The 17,543-nt window shown below is 37.1% G+C and overlaps 2 protein-coding genes across 2 annotated transcripts in view; one reads left to right on the forward strand and one right to left on the reverse strand.

The window, feature by feature from the left end:
• Nucleotides 1-5,140, forward strand: part of xpr1b (xenotropic and polytropic retrovirus receptor 1b) — a 42,324-nt gene extending 37,184 nt beyond the window's left edge. The window contains exon 15 of the mRNA XM_048164906.1: nucleotides 3,275-5,140. Coding sequence (XP_048020863.1) covers nucleotides 3,275-3,329 — 55 coding nt within the window. The 3' untranslated portion in view covers nucleotides 3,330-5,140. The remainder of the gene's footprint in view (nucleotides 1-3,274) is intronic.
• A 1,257-nt stretch (nucleotides 5,141-6,397) lies between these two features.
• On the reverse strand, nucleotides 6,398-17,007 carry LOC125251082 (lipoamide acyltransferase component of branched-chain alpha-keto acid dehydrogenase complex, mitochondrial-like). The gene is made up of 11 exons (XM_048163990.1): nucleotides 16,734-17,007; nucleotides 14,205-14,328; nucleotides 13,985-14,060; nucleotides 13,213-13,394; nucleotides 12,998-13,122; nucleotides 12,669-12,903; nucleotides 10,101-10,267; nucleotides 9,655-9,732; nucleotides 9,336-9,527; nucleotides 7,949-8,020; nucleotides 6,398-7,179 (listed from the first exon to the last, which is right to left on the reverse strand). Exons 1-11 carry the CDS (start codon nucleotides 16,782-16,784, stop codon nucleotides 7,012-7,014), a joined length of 1,470 nt encoding a protein of 489 aa, XP_048019947.1. The 5' UTR covers nucleotides 16,785-17,007; the 3' UTR covers nucleotides 6,398-7,011.
• Between the last annotated feature and the right edge of the window lie 536 nt (nucleotides 17,008-17,543).

Here is a 17,543-nt window from a genome sequence, read left to right on the forward strand (position 1 = left end):
ACTGGAGAGAATAAACCATAATAAGGAGCATTTACATAATATAGGCTATATAGCACTCAAGGGCACGCATAATTGCCATAAAGAACCGGCAAAAGTAATGATTATGAGTGTGACAAAAACAGCAAGGAGACATTTTAATTGTTTATTAATAAAGTAATGTTTTCTGAATCAGTGTCGGCTGCAAAGATGAAGTTGACATTGCTGATTCTCTTTGCTGATCATCTGCTCATATGGACGCGCCTAGAGAGATAACGCACATTTCATTCGGATTAGGCTATATAATCAGAGTAGCCTCTTTCTTTTCATTTTTAATTACTTCATTTTCGTTAAAGTAGATATTTCAAGCATTCTATAGATATATTTCTCATGTCTGCGAGGCAAGCAGCCTCTGAGTTTCGGTTCATTTAGCCTAGAAGACGCGCTCCAGTTCACGCACCAGTGATCGCGCCCGTGCCTCCATGTCATGATTTTATTGTCTGCTATATTTGCTTGTTATATATTAAATCCAAGCAATTGGTTGATGAAACATTGATTAAAATTAAGATACAATTTTTACAAAACGAAATTCACTTTAAAGAGAGGCTTTCTATAAAACAAAACTTAATGTAGTGTTTAAAATCATGTCTGACCCACTCCATGTCTCCCGATATATTTTCGCATCTTATGATGCATCTTACTCACGCTGTTCACTTTTCATAATCGAATAAATGGATTTAAAACATAACAAAGGACTATTTAAACATAAATATGAAACTACGTTTTCTTTAATGGCTACCAACACAGTACAGAGAAATTTCATTTCGTGAGCAAGAGCGGATCATGAGTCAGGAGTCGCATCAAGAATAATTTATTCTTAGACTTATACGTAATATTGGGGGCATTCAATTTATTTGGCATATTTTTATTTTTATTTATTTATTTTTTTTAAAGTAACGCAATGGTTACTTTCCCTGGTAATTAGTTACTTTTATAGTGATGTAACTCAGTTACTAACTCCGTTACTATTTGTGAGAAGTAACTAGTAACTATAACTAATTACTTTTTTAAAGTAATGTGCCCAACACTGATTGCATGTAATAAAAAAATTGGTTGGATTTGTGATTTTCAGTACAGTAGAGTTATTCTCTTTCAAAAATTGCATACACACACAATGTGTGTACCAGTGGAGCTCTGCTGGCATCTTATGGAGAAAATTTGCTACTGTGCTCAAACGAAATCTTACTGAAAGATCTTTTTTTTTTTTTTTTTTTTTTTTTTTTTTTTTTTTTTTTGAGATATCAACCTCAAATTTGGAACACAACTTTTAGATTTCAATCAACAATTTACAAATGGAATAATAATGTTTCATAAATCCATATGTGACCTGATCCAGCAAAATGAGTCACAGTGACCCAAATTTCAAAATTGAGATTTTGGTATCAATGGAAAGATGAGACAATAAGCTTTAAAATGATATCCTAGTCAAAGTCATACCTTGAATGGTTTTAAAGATATACCCATTTTAATTATGGTCGTCTGCCCTCTTTTTCAAATTGAAAACCTGAGAAAATCGCTTTTAAAGTTTTTTGCCTGTTTTTTTGTTGATATCTTTCAAAATCCATTGCATTTAAAGGGATAAACTATTTATTTTACAGCTTAATTTGACCAAAGACATTTTTATATATATATATAAATGCTATTAAACCAGGCTGAAGCTCAAATTATTTTAAAGTATTTATTTGAATTAACCCTTTAAGTCAGACCTGAAGGCTTTTTTAGAGTTCCTTTTTTTTTTTTTTTTTTTTCTGAGCGACACACACAAAAGTAAAGACTCATAACTCCAAAACTCTAGCAAGGAGAGTCAAAAGGTAGGTATCATTTGATACAAAACATTTTAAATTTTAAGAAAATATAAATTACATTACATTTGGACATTTTCTTGCCGAGAAACAGCTGATAAAAGACAAAAAAAATATATAATTTTTTAAAAATAATTTTTCTTTTTTTATTTGACATGGAATAACTCAGGACCACAATAAGATCGCTAAAAAAAACTTTTTTGGTGATGTTCTCCTATATGTGAGCTGCATCTGGTTCAAATTTCGTGGTGATATTATAAAGAATAGTTTGAAAAATTGTTGTTCATTTTTTCCGCCGCCAGGTGGCGACAACGGGAGGTAAACTCCGGTTTAGAGGTGCTTCTCAGCACTCGTTAGGAGTTTTTCAAAATGGTTAGATGCATTAAAAAGATAAGATTCTAAGCTTTAAAATGATATCTATTTTGTGTTATTCCACGTTGGAAAACAAACATGGATGGGTCCGGGATCATTGGATACACACTGCATCCAGGAGAGATGATAGACATGTTTTTAGCCAAGTATGTTAAATCATTTCGTGAGTAATATCTTGTGATCAACGCAATATATTATATTGATTTTGGGTTCATTTTAATCTTGAGAATCTGCTTTAAATATTGATGTGCGATTTTTATGATCTGTGCATTTTTCATGAAGTTATGAGCACGTGAGATACATACTTGTATTCAGTTAGCTGCTGTGCTATTTTTTAGTTGTAAACGCATATTTCTCAGACTCATTAGAGGGTGAAAATAACGCAACAGAAGCATGTTGGAGGCTTGATATGAAAGTTTAAAGTCTTTGGTTTTGTATGCAAAAAGAATTTTTGTGCTACCTATATGGATTCATTTTTTATTGGCTTTTAAAGAGAGACACGCAAATGGGAGTTTTATTTTATAAGGCGCGCTAGTCTGACAGGAGGATGGCTGGACCGATCGCGTGCCTGTCAGTCGAAACCCGGGCTTCCCATTGTTAAAAATCAGCGTTTAGGTCAGCTTTTTGATTGGTTCTATACAACGTGTAACACCATATTTGTAGAGCAGAGATAATGACGTTTCAGGGGATACTGGGAAATGCTCATAAGTGAGGAGAGGAGTTGAGAAGTTCATTTCCAGCTAATTTAGTGAAACCATGTCAAATTTAATAGCCATTTAAATACCTTTACTTGATTATCTGGACTACGAAACTTTGGGAGATTATTTTTGAAAGTCTGTTCTTTGAAATTAGCTTAAAAAAAAAAAATCGATTTTTTCATTGTTTTTCCACATTATCGGCCCATATCTTAAAATAGAACGTTGCGACTTCCGACTCATTTCGCCAGATCGGGTCACATATTTAACATGTTATGAAGTAAAATATCTAGCTTCCGCCAGACCGGCTTCTGTATTCAACGATGATTTGTTTGACGAAACTGAAGGATCTCTATTTTTTATTTTCAGGTCGAAGATCCGAGACACCAAAGTCCTGATAGAGGACACAGATGACGACACCTGACCCCTGCGTCCTCAATGGCTTGAGAAAGTGTTTTTAAAGGACCATAGACCTCAGTGAGCCTTGACTCTTCAGAAGCTATCCAATCAATCCATCACAAAGCTGCCTGACTACACCACACACACATTTCACACAAGACCTCACTGACTCGTACACACATATGAGCTCACAACAGGAGCAGCCACTTCTTAGTTACTGTACTGTTTTTGATTCCTTCGTTGCTGCCTTGATCATTTTTGTGAAGATCCAATAAGTAGATCTTCAAATGAATTCAAAGGACAGTGTGTATAGATACATCAGTTCACAAACCGCTTGATTGGACTACAGTCATACAAATCAAACACCTGACTGGACACTTCATCGCAGCAGTTGTGATCAATCAATCGGTTTGGCTACTTTGTTTTTTAAGACTGTTTTTTATGAGGAGGGTATGAAGACACTCATGTAGCACATGGACTGGTTTACCCTCGTTCATGAAAATGGCAATTTCTACTTTTTTTTTTTTTTTTTTTGAATGTACATTTCATTGTTATTTATGTGAAGGAGAGATGCCTTGAACGTTGCTTTAAAGAAAATCTGGTAACACTTTACAATAAAGGTTAATTTGTTAACATTAGTTAATGTATTAACTAACATGAACTAATGATGAACAATACAGCAGTTTAATGTTTGTTACCTTACAATGTATTAACAAATACAACTCTTGATTTTAATAGTGTATTAGTAAATGTCGAAATTAACATTAACAAAGATTTATAAATGCTGTTGAAGTGCAGTTCATTATTAGTTCATGTTAACTAATGTATTTAACTAATGTTAACTAATGAACCTTGTAAAGTGTTACCGGAAATCTTTTAAATATAGCAAGGATTTACCTTGGACCTTTACCCAGGACCTCTGCATGCTTTTGACCAACCCTCAGGTGGCTCTGAATGAAAAATACCAATTTGACATTTATGGTCATTAAATACTTTGCCAGTTTATGTCGATTTAAACACAAACCACCGATGTAGTTACCTGCTCTAAAATGCCAAATGGGAATTTATGCCTATGTTTGTTTTAAAACATTTTTCTTTCATTTGTCTTAAAGTCAGTCCAGTTTTTTCAAGAGGTGCTGCTTTGTAGACCCAGAAAGAGAAAAAACTCTTTTGCTTTAAAAGTGTCAGGCTCAAGTTATGAGCAAGCCAAATATCTAAAGCATTCCTCGAGAACATTTTCTTAGCCGTCTTTTAAAGCGGACTTCCTACCTATGATCCTGAATCTCCATTTTTGTTGTTGTTTTTTTTAAGTGATAAACATGCATACCTTATTCTGTCGTCACATTCCACTGAAGTAGCATTCCATATCTCAGATCTTGTTTTTTTTTTGGTCTGTGTCTTCCAGAGATCTCCAGACCACCTGAGGGTTTCAGAGGTTCCAGGGAAAACTGACACCTCTGTTTTCTTTTCAGCTGTATCTTTGATACACGAGCACAAAGATTTTCTGCGTGAATTGTGCGTAAAAATTGTTGCGTAAATCATGATGTGATAAATTAGGCAAGGATGGTTTTCTGAATGATCATTCCCAGATAGTTCTTATATGATGGTTTATAATCCATTCCATTCGGAAACGTGTATTTGTACATCTGAAGACGTAGCTGTCTGCGAACGAAATCGTTGCAAGACAGACCGATACAGCAGTCGCACATTCATGAGATTCAACTACGCTGCAAGACTCAAAAGACTATCACCGGCTACACCTCACATACTATGTCATGTACTACTGTCCCAAGTAAATGCTTGGACCAAAAATAAAAAAAACAAGGTTTCTCTGTTGATGTTTTCTCTTGGTATTTAGAATTATATTGACCAGATTACCTGGTTATAGCTTTTGAGGGCTAGATCAGACTTGGTCTAAAACTGCTCCTCGGTTTCTGAAAGCTGAATCTGTGTAATTCTTAAAGGGTTAGTTCACCCAAAAATGAAAATTCTGTCATTTACTCATTTTGTCATTTACTGAAAGCCTAGAGATTTTGGTCCCTTCATTGAAAGACCATGTAACCAAAACTTTGATGCTTCAAAAAGTTCATATAGAGTTTGTGAAAGAAATCCATATTTAATCCAAATCTTCTTAAGAGACATGATTGCTTTATATGATGAACAGTTTTAATGGAGGCTTTTATTCAATCAAATATTGAAGCTCAAACACTTTTGTTCTCACTTGTCATGCAAGCACATTTTGAGCTCCCGCAAAGAACCAATGAGGCTTGTTCTTGTGCGACCAAAAATAAATTAAATCTGTTCATCTTACAATGCGATCATGTCTTTTAACCACAGTGTTTAAAGGGTTAGTTCACCCAAAAATGAAAATTGTCATTTATCACTTACCCTCATGTCATCTTTGGAACACAAAGATATTTTTGATGAAATCTGATGGCTCAGTGAGGCCTCTTGCCAGCAATGTCACTGAACTTCTCAAGATCCAGAAAGGTACTCAAAACATATTTAAAACAGTTCATGTGACTACAGTGGTTCTGCCTTAATATTATTAAGCGACAAGAATGCTTTTTGTGCACCAAAAAAAAACTAAACTTTTCAAAACACTGCTTTGAAGTTTTACAAATCTTTTGTTTTGAATCAGTTGTTTGGAGCGCCAAAGTCACGTTATTTCAGCAGTTTGATACGTGATCCGAACCACTAATTTGAAAGTTAATATTCATGAAGCGTCGAAGCAGTGTTTTGAAATCGGCCATCACTAGATATTGTTGAAAAGTCGTTATTTTGTTTTTGTGGCGCACAAAAAGTATTCTTGTCGCTTTATAATATTAAGGTTGAACCACTGTAGTCACATGAACTGCTTTAAATACGTCTTTAGTACCTTTCTGGATCTTGAGAGGTTCAGTGACGTTGCTGGCAATAGAGGCCTCACTGAGCCATCGGATTTCATCAAAAAAAATCTTAATTTGTGTTCCTAAGATCAACAAAGGTCTTACGGGTGTGAAACGACATGAGGGTGAGTAATAAATTACATTATTTTCATTTTTGGGTGAACTAACCCTTTAATGAAATTTATAATGCAAAAAGCAATGCAGCTCGCCAAAAAAACAACTTTATTCTCATCACATTTTAGTAATCTGTCCATGCGTGGTCCATTTGTTCTTTTAACAGTTAAATGATGGTCCTTTCTTCACACTGACATCCAGTCACATTGGCACACAAGTGGTTTTAGATGAAGTGGCTGTCTGTCCACTCTACAGAGGCTTGTGTGAATGAAGTCTCAGAGAAAGTCAGCAAACAATGAGATCTTACAGTCTAGATGCTTGTCCAAGAACCAGTCAGTATCAGCCTCTGTCTCCCACACACAAGCTTTGTGCAATAGGAAAACTTAGAGATGATTTTAGGTGTCTAACTTGTGCAAACAAATTCAGTTCTTTTCTAACCAAGCATAATGCATAGAAGACAACAAAAAAAAAATTGAAATGCACAGCACCTGCTCCTCAAAAAGTGTTTTTTGATGTAAAGTTGAAGTAACAGGCTTTAATCTGAATTAAGGCTAGTAGAGAAAAGAATTTTTTGCCCCCACAAATGCATGTGAAAGCAGAAATTTGTGTTCACGTGAGTCACGGCACACTGTTTTGCAGCTATTAGTAACCTAAAGACACTCCAGGGAGTAATGGACAATAGAAATCTCATTTCCAGAGCAGTGTTCATTTGAGATCCAGGACCATGGAAGCTGGGTTCTCCAGGTAAGACCGCCACAGGTTGGAGAAGCGGGACATAGTGGCCCCGTCTATGACGCGATGATCGGCGGACCAGCTGACATTCATGATGTACGCCTTTACTATCTCATCACAAGAGTTAAACCTAGGCAGCACCTGCAGCAGAGCAGAGAAACAGCTTTTAGTTTAAAGGCACAACCACATTAGTGGAATATTGGTGAAAATTTGCTTGCAAAAAAGGTCTACTGTCAATAATGTAGCAAAGTATGAAGACACTTAAACCAAGCAGTTCTGTTAGTCAGCATGACCAACATGAACCTGTCACGAACTCTGCGCAAGGAAATCTTTCCCCCTCAAGTGAAATTCCCAATCATGTGGATTTCCATTGAAATCATTAAATATTGGCTGCAAAAATCCTCCAAATATAGTTCTAATAAACTTTTACACCATTGCAAGAGTAGTATCAGCTAAATGTAAATTTTAATTAAAACTTGAATACATGTGAGTGTACATATGGTAGTAATTATTTCAAACTTTTTCTCAATAGCATTGAACATTTTGGGGAAAATCGCACCAAATGACATTTTTTAACCTGAAATAATCTGATTTTTTAGGAGACTATTTGACCTTGATATACAGTTATAAGGTTCTGCAGTGGTTCAAGTCACAGCATGCATGAACTCCATTTTAGTGTATTTTTTAATAAATTAATAGATGGGACAAAAAGTGAGCGTCATTGACTATTGCATATTTTGGGTGCAAAATTTAGGCATGTATGGGTTATTTATTATAATGAGTCTATAGAACATACAAAAGCAAAGCAGCAAAAATCACTTATTTACTGTAGATCCAATGATTCAACATCTGCTTAAATCAATGTGCTATTACATTTTTTATTAAAGGGTGAAGAAAACAAGCAGCTCACCTGGCTCTTTCCCAAAGCTCCGATGGCCACCTCCCTGGGCAGAATCACTGGCTTGGCATACGTTCCTCCAATCTAAATGAATAAATGATTTTTTAAAATGATTTTATGATGAGAGATCCGATTATCGCTAGATAGCAAATAGAAGCCCACTGAAGGCCTGCTGTTGTTTGAGTGCTAACCCATAAAAGAAGCGCTTACACTTTCCAGACCCTCATATATAACATCCAAACAGGATGGGATAATGATCACAAGGCCCAACAATCAGGGGCAGCTGTAAATAGGGTAATATAGTGTTCAAGACCAAATACAGTGTGTAACTTATGCATCACTAGTGGCATCAAGCAGAACTGCAATCTGTTCCAATGGCCTAATGATTAGGGCTGAGCATTGACACGATTTGATTTCACAAGCTTGTGATTGGATTTATTTCCGATCTTGATTCAATTTAATTTGCTACCGATTCATTTGGATATATATCAGGTGCAGTATGTGTCAATTTTTCTCAAGGGGAAAAAAAGCTCTAATGCTGTAAACTGAGAACAGAGAACCCTTTCAGTTGGTACATTACTGTAATATTAACACTCCTCGTGTCATTTGACCCGAAATTAGTTTCTTTTACTTTTTTAAAAATCAGGTTCATCTGAGTGGTCTAAGAGCTTGCTCAATCAATCACAATGCAGACCGCACACATATGTTAAAATCTAACCACTCCATATATTTAAAATGCAGAATGGTCATTGAATGGCTTTTGAGGTAAATGTAACGTTACAAATGATAAATTTCAGTAAGTTGTTCTGTTTCTTTCAACATACCTTCTGATGTTCATTCATGTTTATTTTGTGCTGTAACTAGTAGTAAGAGGAAAAGATGAATGGTTCACATGCTGCTTGAACTGAAACGTTACAGCAATCTATCATGCCTCATTAAAGAGCGTTAAAATGGTATTCTTTGTTTGAATCAAAATCAATATTTGAAATCCGAGACTTCATATCAATAGTAGCAGCACAAAGCTTATTGCGATTATTGGATGGCATGCATGCTTCAAATAATGTTTAGTGAAGTTTTGTTCATGCATCAAATGAAAACAGCATAGACTAAATGATTGATTCTTGGGATTTAGGAATCAATATTGGTTCATCAAAATGAGAATCTATTCAAATTGAGAAATCAATACTTTCAAACCAACACTACAAATGATGTCAATTTGGGACAGGGCTACCTGTTTGTCTGAGCTATGGAAGACGAGGATTTTTGGGATACCCGTTTAGACAGTTATTATTGTTGCAATTCCATTTTTGGATGCTAGGGCTGCAGAAAATACACACTTCACCTATAAAATATTTGCTTTTGATTTTGGAAGTTTGAAGTCAGGTGGACGGCGCCTCACCGAGCCAATGTTGGAAAGGGTGAAAGTTCCTCCAGTGAGGTCAGCAGTGCCCAGCTGTCCAGCTGAACCCAGAGCCTGCAGACGGTTGAGCTCCACAGCTATGTCAAAAACACTGAGGGCCTGAACGCTCTTCACATTGGGCACCAGGAGGCCCTGAGGAGTGTCCATCGCCAGGCCGATGTTATGAGATGCCTGAGAGAAGACAAAAAAAGACAATGAAAATGTTATTCATGTGGTTCTGTCTAGGACATTTCAGCAAACCATGAACCTCAAAATGAAAGGCTGTGATATAACTGGAGTGTTTTGGGGTCTTTCTTGCCTTGAATGTGATGTTCTGGCAGCCTTCATCCACAGAGGCATTGAGAACAGGAAACTGCAAGAGCCCAAGTGATGCAGCCTGAACAAAACAGTATGAAAACAATCTATTATTATAATCTGACTCTAATCACCTGGAGTTAATATTCACGTAGCAAAAAGCCATCAGAGAAGTGACTGTACACATTCTGATCAATGAATCTCCATGACTTTTCCCACCATTCATGATTACTGAATATTTTTTAAATAATTTACAGAAACTGCTTAAGTAAAGAGCAATTTGTACACAATATATTTTAAAGTTAAACTACAAAAATGCATATTTAAATGCAATGTATTATTTTATTTTACTTTTCCACAATTTCATATTATAGCATGATGGCCCTTTAATTTTTAATGTATATAAACAGAAACAGGTGGTAGGTTGCGGTTAAGGTAACAGGAGAGCACCTTGATGAAGAAAGGCATGTAGCTGAGTTTGACACCCCGAGACTTCGCCAGGTCCTTCAGCTCCGAGCGTAACCGCACTAGCTGCGTCAGGTCGACCTCGTCACAGTAACCGAAGTGAGGAATTTTCAGAGCAGCAGTCATGGTCTTTACCATAGCCTTCTGGAAACCTGTGTTTATCACCATATACAAGAGATTTACACACATATTCAAGACAGCTAATCATAAACAGGTGAGTCAATGACAAATAAGAGCATCCATGATAAAGAAAAGACAATATCGTTTAAAAAAAGGTCTGTTCACTCCAAGGACAATAATTGTAACTATAAAGTTCTAATATTCATTATAATTCTATGAGAATAGGAAAGTCCACACCACAACTATAATGACACAGAGGAACAATATTTTTGGAATCACTTTTAAAATGACTTTGAATGAAAAAAACTTTGACAGCCAATAAAAATTCACCTGAAGATCAAGCATTTTAAATTGGCATACGACATAACTGCAGTGTGTGCTTATAGTGTGTACAGAAAGTATTCAGACCCCCTTAAATTTTTCACTCTTTGTTATATTGCAGCCATTTGCTAAAATCATTTAAGTTCATTTTTTTCCCCATTAATGTACACACAGCACCCCATATTGACAGAAAAACACAGAATTGTTGACATTTTTGCAGATTTATTAAAAAAGAAAAACTGAAATATCACATGGTCCTAAGTATTCAGACCCTTTGCTGTGACACTCATATATTTAACTCAGGTGCTGTCCATTTCTTCTGATCATCCTTGAGATGGTTCTACATCTTCATTTGCCTGAAGAGCTCAGAGACAGAATTGTGGCAAGGCACAGATCTGGCCAAGGTTACAAAAAAATTCTGCAGCACTTAAGGTTCCTAAGAGCACATTGGCCTCCATAATCCTTAAATGGAAGACGTTTGGGACGACCAGAACCCTTCCTAGAGCTGGCCGTCCGGCCAAACTGAGCTATCGGGGGAGAAGAGCCTTGGTGAGAGAGGTAAAGAAGAACCCAAAGATCACTGTGGCTGAGCTCCAGAGATGCAGTCGGGAGATGGGAGAAAGTTGTAGAAAGTCAACCATCACTGCAGCCCTCCACCAGTCGGGGCTTTATGGCAGATTGGCCCGACGGAAGCCTCTCCTCAGTGCAAGACACATGAAAGCCCACATGGAGTTTGCTAAAAAACACCTGAAGGACTCCAAGATGGTGAGAAATAAGATTCTCTGGTCTGATGAGACCAAGATAGAATTTTTTGACCTTAATTCTAAGCGTTATGTGTGGAGAAAACCAGGCACTGCTCATCACCTGTCCAATACAGTCCCAACAGTGAAGCATGGTGGTGGCAGCATCATGCTGTGGGGGTGTTTTTCAGCTGCAGGGACAGGACGACTGGTTGCAATCGAGGGAAAGATGAATGCGGCCAAGCACAGGGATATCCTGGACGAAAACTTTCTCCAGAGTGCTCAGGACCTCAGACTAGGCCGAAGGTTTACCTTCCAACAAGACAATGACCCTAAGCACACAGCTAAAATAACGAAGGAGTGGCTTCACAACAACTCTGTGACTGCGATTCATCTGCGATAGGCGATTCATCTGCGATAATGAACGCGATATTGCGTAGCTTGTCAGTGAACTACGGCTCTGTCTATTAAATGCCGCTCCATTTGAAAGCAGGTGATGGCGATTTAGCGGTAATCAGGGAACCAGTTTTACTGACGAAATGCGCGTGAAAATCGCATGCGATATATCGCCCAGCCCTACTTAGGACCATGTGATATTTCAGTTTTTCTTTTTTAATAAATCTGCAAAAAATTTCAACAATTCTGTGTTTTTCTGTCAATATGGGGTGCTGTGTGTACATTAATGAGTTAAAAAAAATGAACTTAAATGATTTTAGCAAATGGCTGCAAAATAACAAAGAGTGAAAAATTTAAGGGGGTCTGAATACTTTCCGTGCCCACTGTAAACAATATAACTATTATAATCATAGTTATCTTTATCATTCTTGGTGTGAAAGTAGATTTTGTATTTATGTAGGTTTCATATGGTTTACAAAAAAAAAAACTTTTATACCATTTTCAAGAAAAGTTTTTATTTAATGACTCTGAAAATGTCCTGTGGTGTAACCAACAAGTAAAAAGTAATACATTTCCTTACATCAGATATATACACATTTTATTCATCATTTTCAAAAAAGCCTTTTAATATATATATATATATATATATATATATATATATATATATATATATATTTTTTTTTTTTTTTTTTTTAAGTTAAAAAGTTTGTTTACAAATATCATAAATTGTTATTTAATAATTATCATTACATTTTTGGAAAGTCGCACGACATGACATTTAAGAAATAATAATAAAAGATAATGGCTAGCAACTTATTTACAACTTTTTGGTGCCCATTATTATTTTATTTATTATTATTAAACATCATTGTAATCATGAATTTGCATTTATACTATATTTTTGAATAATGAGGCAAAAAACTTAGTGTCATGTCATTGACCCATATACAACAACATGAAACGCACTCAAACTCACTGTTCAGAGGCTCTGTCCTGTCTTTGCCAGAGAAGATGGGTAGCGGGATCGCCGGAGGTGCCATGATGGGCGTCTTCTCTTTGGAAGGGGTCTCTGCAGTGGAAATCACGGGTGTTGGGGTTTTCTCAACCTCATAAGGGAGGATGGCTCCTGTCTGCTTGGCTAAGAAACTGATAATGTCCTCTTTCAAAATACGGCCATCTTTCCCTGTCCCGACCACCTCACTTAGTTTAATCTGGTAGAGGACAGATTTAGAGATCAGGAACTATACAGAACTCAATAGAGCCACAATGATGGGGTGGTTACAGTCTGATGCCATACAAAATTACATTGTTCTCAATGGCCAGACGGCGTACTGCTGGTGTCGCCTGGGTTTTTTGGTCCTTGATTTCTCGATGTGGTTGCTTATGGGATATTGCTGGAGTCTCTACCACATCTTCCTCTGGGGCGTCCTCTGCAGGACAAATACAATTACTGCACAATGATAGAACTGCAGGACATTTCAAAGTGAATATCAAAAATATGATCCACAGCAGTGACTGACCCAGTGCTTTGTCCGTTTCGATGTCCACAAGAGGTGAACCAACATGTGCGATAGCATCTACGTCATAGTACAGCTTACGGATGACGCCATCATAGCGGCTCGTGATGGTGACGGACGCTTTGTCACTCTGGACCTCACAAATGCTGTCAAACTGGGAGACCCTGTCCCCTTTCTTGACATACCTGCATATAGACAAGTAAAACATCAGCATACATTTGTTTGGAATATTCACCTTTATTAAATATTTAGCATATGGGTTAATCAGTAAAATTATTATTATTATTTTACTTATTTATTTTTTTGCTATTTGCTGATTGCTATACTAAATTCTTTTGCACCACTAATGTTTAGGTCATAACTAGGGAAGCTTATTTCCGCCACGGAATAAAAAAAAAAAAAAGTTAATTGCGACTTATTCGTCTCACACTTCTGACTTTATTCCTCGCAATTGCAAGTTTAAATCTTGCAATTCTGACTTTTTGTCTCAGAATTGTGAGATATAAACTCGCAATAGCGAAAAAAGTCAGAATTGTGAGGAAAAATGTTTTTAAAAAAAGTTTCTTGCAATTGCAAGTTTATATCTCACAATTCTGGCTTCATTTCTCACAACTTCAAAACACATTTCTGAACCCGTCTTAAACACCTCAAATGATCTTATATTCTAACAGCAACTTTGGTGGCCCCACTGAAGCAAGTCTTCTATTAGGGACAAAAGTCAAGGTCAGATTAAAATCTATTCCAGTATGTTTACAAGACAAATACATGAACATACCACTCTTTTACTGTCACTTCCATTATGCCCTCTCCAATATCTGAGAGTTTGAACTGCAGCACCTGTCCAGAGGCCACTGAAAGTATAAACAAAAGTATACTGAAAGAGTCCAGTTTATTAAGACAGCAAAGACACAAACATAGAAGGGTCAGGGCTTGTATGTTGTACAAGCCGATATGCCTGGTTAAACATATGGGGATTTCATCTTTGCGGCACATACCATGGCTGGATCTGAAGCCTCTCCAGTGAATTGAAGTGAGGGGTGTGGAGATGTGAACAACAGGTGCTGGTCCAAGGGCCTGGAGCCTAGGACACTGCTGGAGGCGATGGAATACAACCCGGGGCTTTGATGTACAAGCAAGACAATCAAAAAATCTTTGCTCAGGATACAAAGGTGAGTTGACTAGTCCTGAAATAAATTTCCACTTGAACTAAGCTACACTATATTGCCAAAAGTTTTGGGATGCCTGCCTTTACGTGCACATGAACTTTAATGACATCCAATTCTTAATCCGTAGGGTTTAATATAGAGTTGGCCCACCGTTTGCAGTTATAACAGCTTCAACTCTCCCGGGAAGGCTTTCCGCAAGGTTTAGGAGTGTGTTCATGGGAATTTTTGACCATTCTTCAAGAAGCGCATTTGTGAGGTCAGGCAGTGATGTTGGCAAGAAGGCCTGGCTCACAGTCTCCGCTCTAATTCATCCCAAAGGTGTTCTATTGGGTTGAGGTCAGGATTCTGTGCAGGTCAGTCAAGTTCCTCCACACCAAACTCACTCATCCAGGTCTTTATGGACCTTACTTTGTGCACTGGTGCACAGTCATGTTGGAACAGGAAGGGGCCATCCCCAAACTGTTCCCACAAAGTTGGGAGCAAGAAATTGTCCAAAATGTCTGGTATGCTGAAGCATTAAGAGTTCCTTTCACTGGAACTAAGGGGGCCAAGCCCAAACCCTGAAAAATAACTCCACACCATAATCCCCCCTCCACTAAACTTTACACCTGACACAATGCAGTCAGGCAAGTACCGTTCTTCTGGCAACCACCAAACCCAGACTCGTCCATCGGATTGCCAGACAGAGAAGCATGATTCTTCACTCCAGAGAACAAGTCTCCACTGCTCTAGAGTCCAGTGGCGGCGTGCTTTACACCACTACATCCGATGCTTTGCATTGCACTTGGTGATGTAAGGCTTGGATGCAGCTGCTCGGCCATGGAAACCCATTCCATAAAGCTCTCTACGCTCTGTTCTTGAGCTAATCAGAAGGCCACATGAAGTTTGGAGGTCTGTAGTTATTGACTCCGCAGAAAGTTGGCGACTTCTGCGCACTGTGCGCCTCAGCATGCGCTGACCCCGCTCTGTGATTTTACGTGGCCTACCACTTCATGGCTGTGTTGCTGTTGTTCCCAATTGCTTCCACTTTGTTATGATACCACTAAGAGTTGACTGTGGAATATTTAGTAGTGAGGAAATTTCACGAATGGACTTATTGCACAGGTGGCAACCGATCACGGTAACACGCTTGAATTCGCTGAGCTCCTGAGAGCGACCCATTCTTTCACAAATGTTTGTAGAAGCAGTCTGCATTCCTAGGTGCTTGATTTTATACACCTGTGGCCATGGAAGTGATTGGAACATCTAAATTAAATGATTTGGAGGGGTGTCCCAATACTTTTGGTGATATAGTGTATCTGTGATGAGTGGGTCAATGAAATGCAATAGCATTTCTGCAAGTGCTTTAACTAATACACTAAGCAGGTTTTTACACCAGGGATCAGTGAAGGTATACAAGGCAAATGTAAAATTGCATGACATTTAATGACATTCATGACCCTGGGTCTGTTTTGGTTGAATACTGATATGCAGTCTTTAAAGTCACAATGAACAAAGTTGCAACAGTCTTTTGTTCCCTGCTTCTGTGACATATATCCAAGCGAAACTCGAACTTCTCGAACAAAAAAAAGTACTGCAGGACTTGATTTTGTCCATCAGGAATTGATTGGATCATTACACTGTTGTGGCTTGCTATAGAACTTATTCACAGCAGCGCCATTTTTGTTTTTTAACGGGAATGAAAGCGAGGCTGCGAGGGATAGACATACATCTCTTGAGTGGGTTGTACTATTAGTTATGTGTTTTTGGATTGTTCTGCCTACAAAAGACTGCAAAAAATATCTTTTAAAGAAATTTCATTTGACAAACTCCAGACAACATGAGCTGTGGGAAATTATAAGTGATCTCGGAGCTTTATACAGCAGATGACACTGAACACAAGGTAAGTCAAACCCTCACAGCCTCGCTTTCATGCCTGTCATGGCGCTGCTCTGAATAAGGTCTATTGCTGTGATCTTAGCCCTTGCGCCAGTAAACACATCATAAGTTGTTTTTTTTTTGTTTTTTTTTTTTTTTTATTAAAGATTATGAGGGCACATGTGACATTAATTAATTTATATATATATATATATATATATATATATATATATATATATATATATATATATATGATGTGCATGGATGAACCTAAGAAATGCTGCAATATTCCATAAAAATAAAATAAAGTAGAAATGCCCATTTTGATTTCATGGTGACTTTAATGAATATACACTGACTATAACAGAGGACAGGACTGAACATTTCAGCAGTTCATTATATTTTCAAGTTGTGCATGTTCACTAAAAATGATTTGACTAGGAAACTCCAACACTGTGCGTCATATTCGTTTAATGAAAGCACAAATGTTGATAAACTCACCAGCCGTCTCAGTATTCTCAGAGAACTCCGCGCTGGTGTCATCGCCGCCATGATTGCCCAAGACTCTCACAGAGATGATAAACGCAGGAGATCTCACCAACATCCTTAAACTCAGCAGTATGAATAACCGGTTTATTGAGCGTATAACAGCAATAAATATAGCTTGTAATACATAAACAAGTAATATGTAACGATATAACCACTTATTTTACATAAATGTTTGTTTTTCATGTAGAAATTGCGAACCCCAAGTGTTGTTATGTTGGTCATCTCTCATCTTTCGCATCCTCTTGTTTGTTACGCTTGTTGACGTCATGCTCACGCCTCCCTTAACTAGCCAATGGGTGTTTAGTTTCCTGAAGTATGTAAACATGATTTCGCTGTATATTAAAAAATATTTGAATGAAAAAAAAATCTGTTGTGGTTACCCGTTAATAACTTTACTTTATGAATATTTAGAATAATAGATGCTGAATTTAAAACTTTTTTCCTAACAATATTAATCCTTAAATCTTAATGTGTCATTTATGTTGTAGAATAAAACGTGAAAGTCTATTTTGTTTACACACTTTTGTGGAAAAAAGGGTATAATTTATTAGAATACTAGAGTACTTATAATGAAATACAGTGCACTTCTTTTCACAAGGGTTAAAAATGTTGTTGTTGCTGTTTTGGTGTTCTTAAACCCCAAATCCCTGATTCAAACCACAGTGGGATTTCCGGGTTGTAGGTCAATTCATATCATGTTTGGGAAATGTATTAAATTATTTGATACCATAAAATATATATATATATATATTTTTTTTTTTT

Source organism: Megalobrama amblycephala, linkage group LG17 (assembly GCF_018812025.1).
Source record: "Megalobrama amblycephala isolate DHTTF-2021 linkage group LG17, ASM1881202v1, whole genome shotgun sequence".
In the NCBI taxonomy this organism is placed as follows: domain Eukaryota; kingdom Metazoa; phylum Chordata; class Actinopteri; order Cypriniformes; family Xenocyprididae; genus Megalobrama; species Megalobrama amblycephala.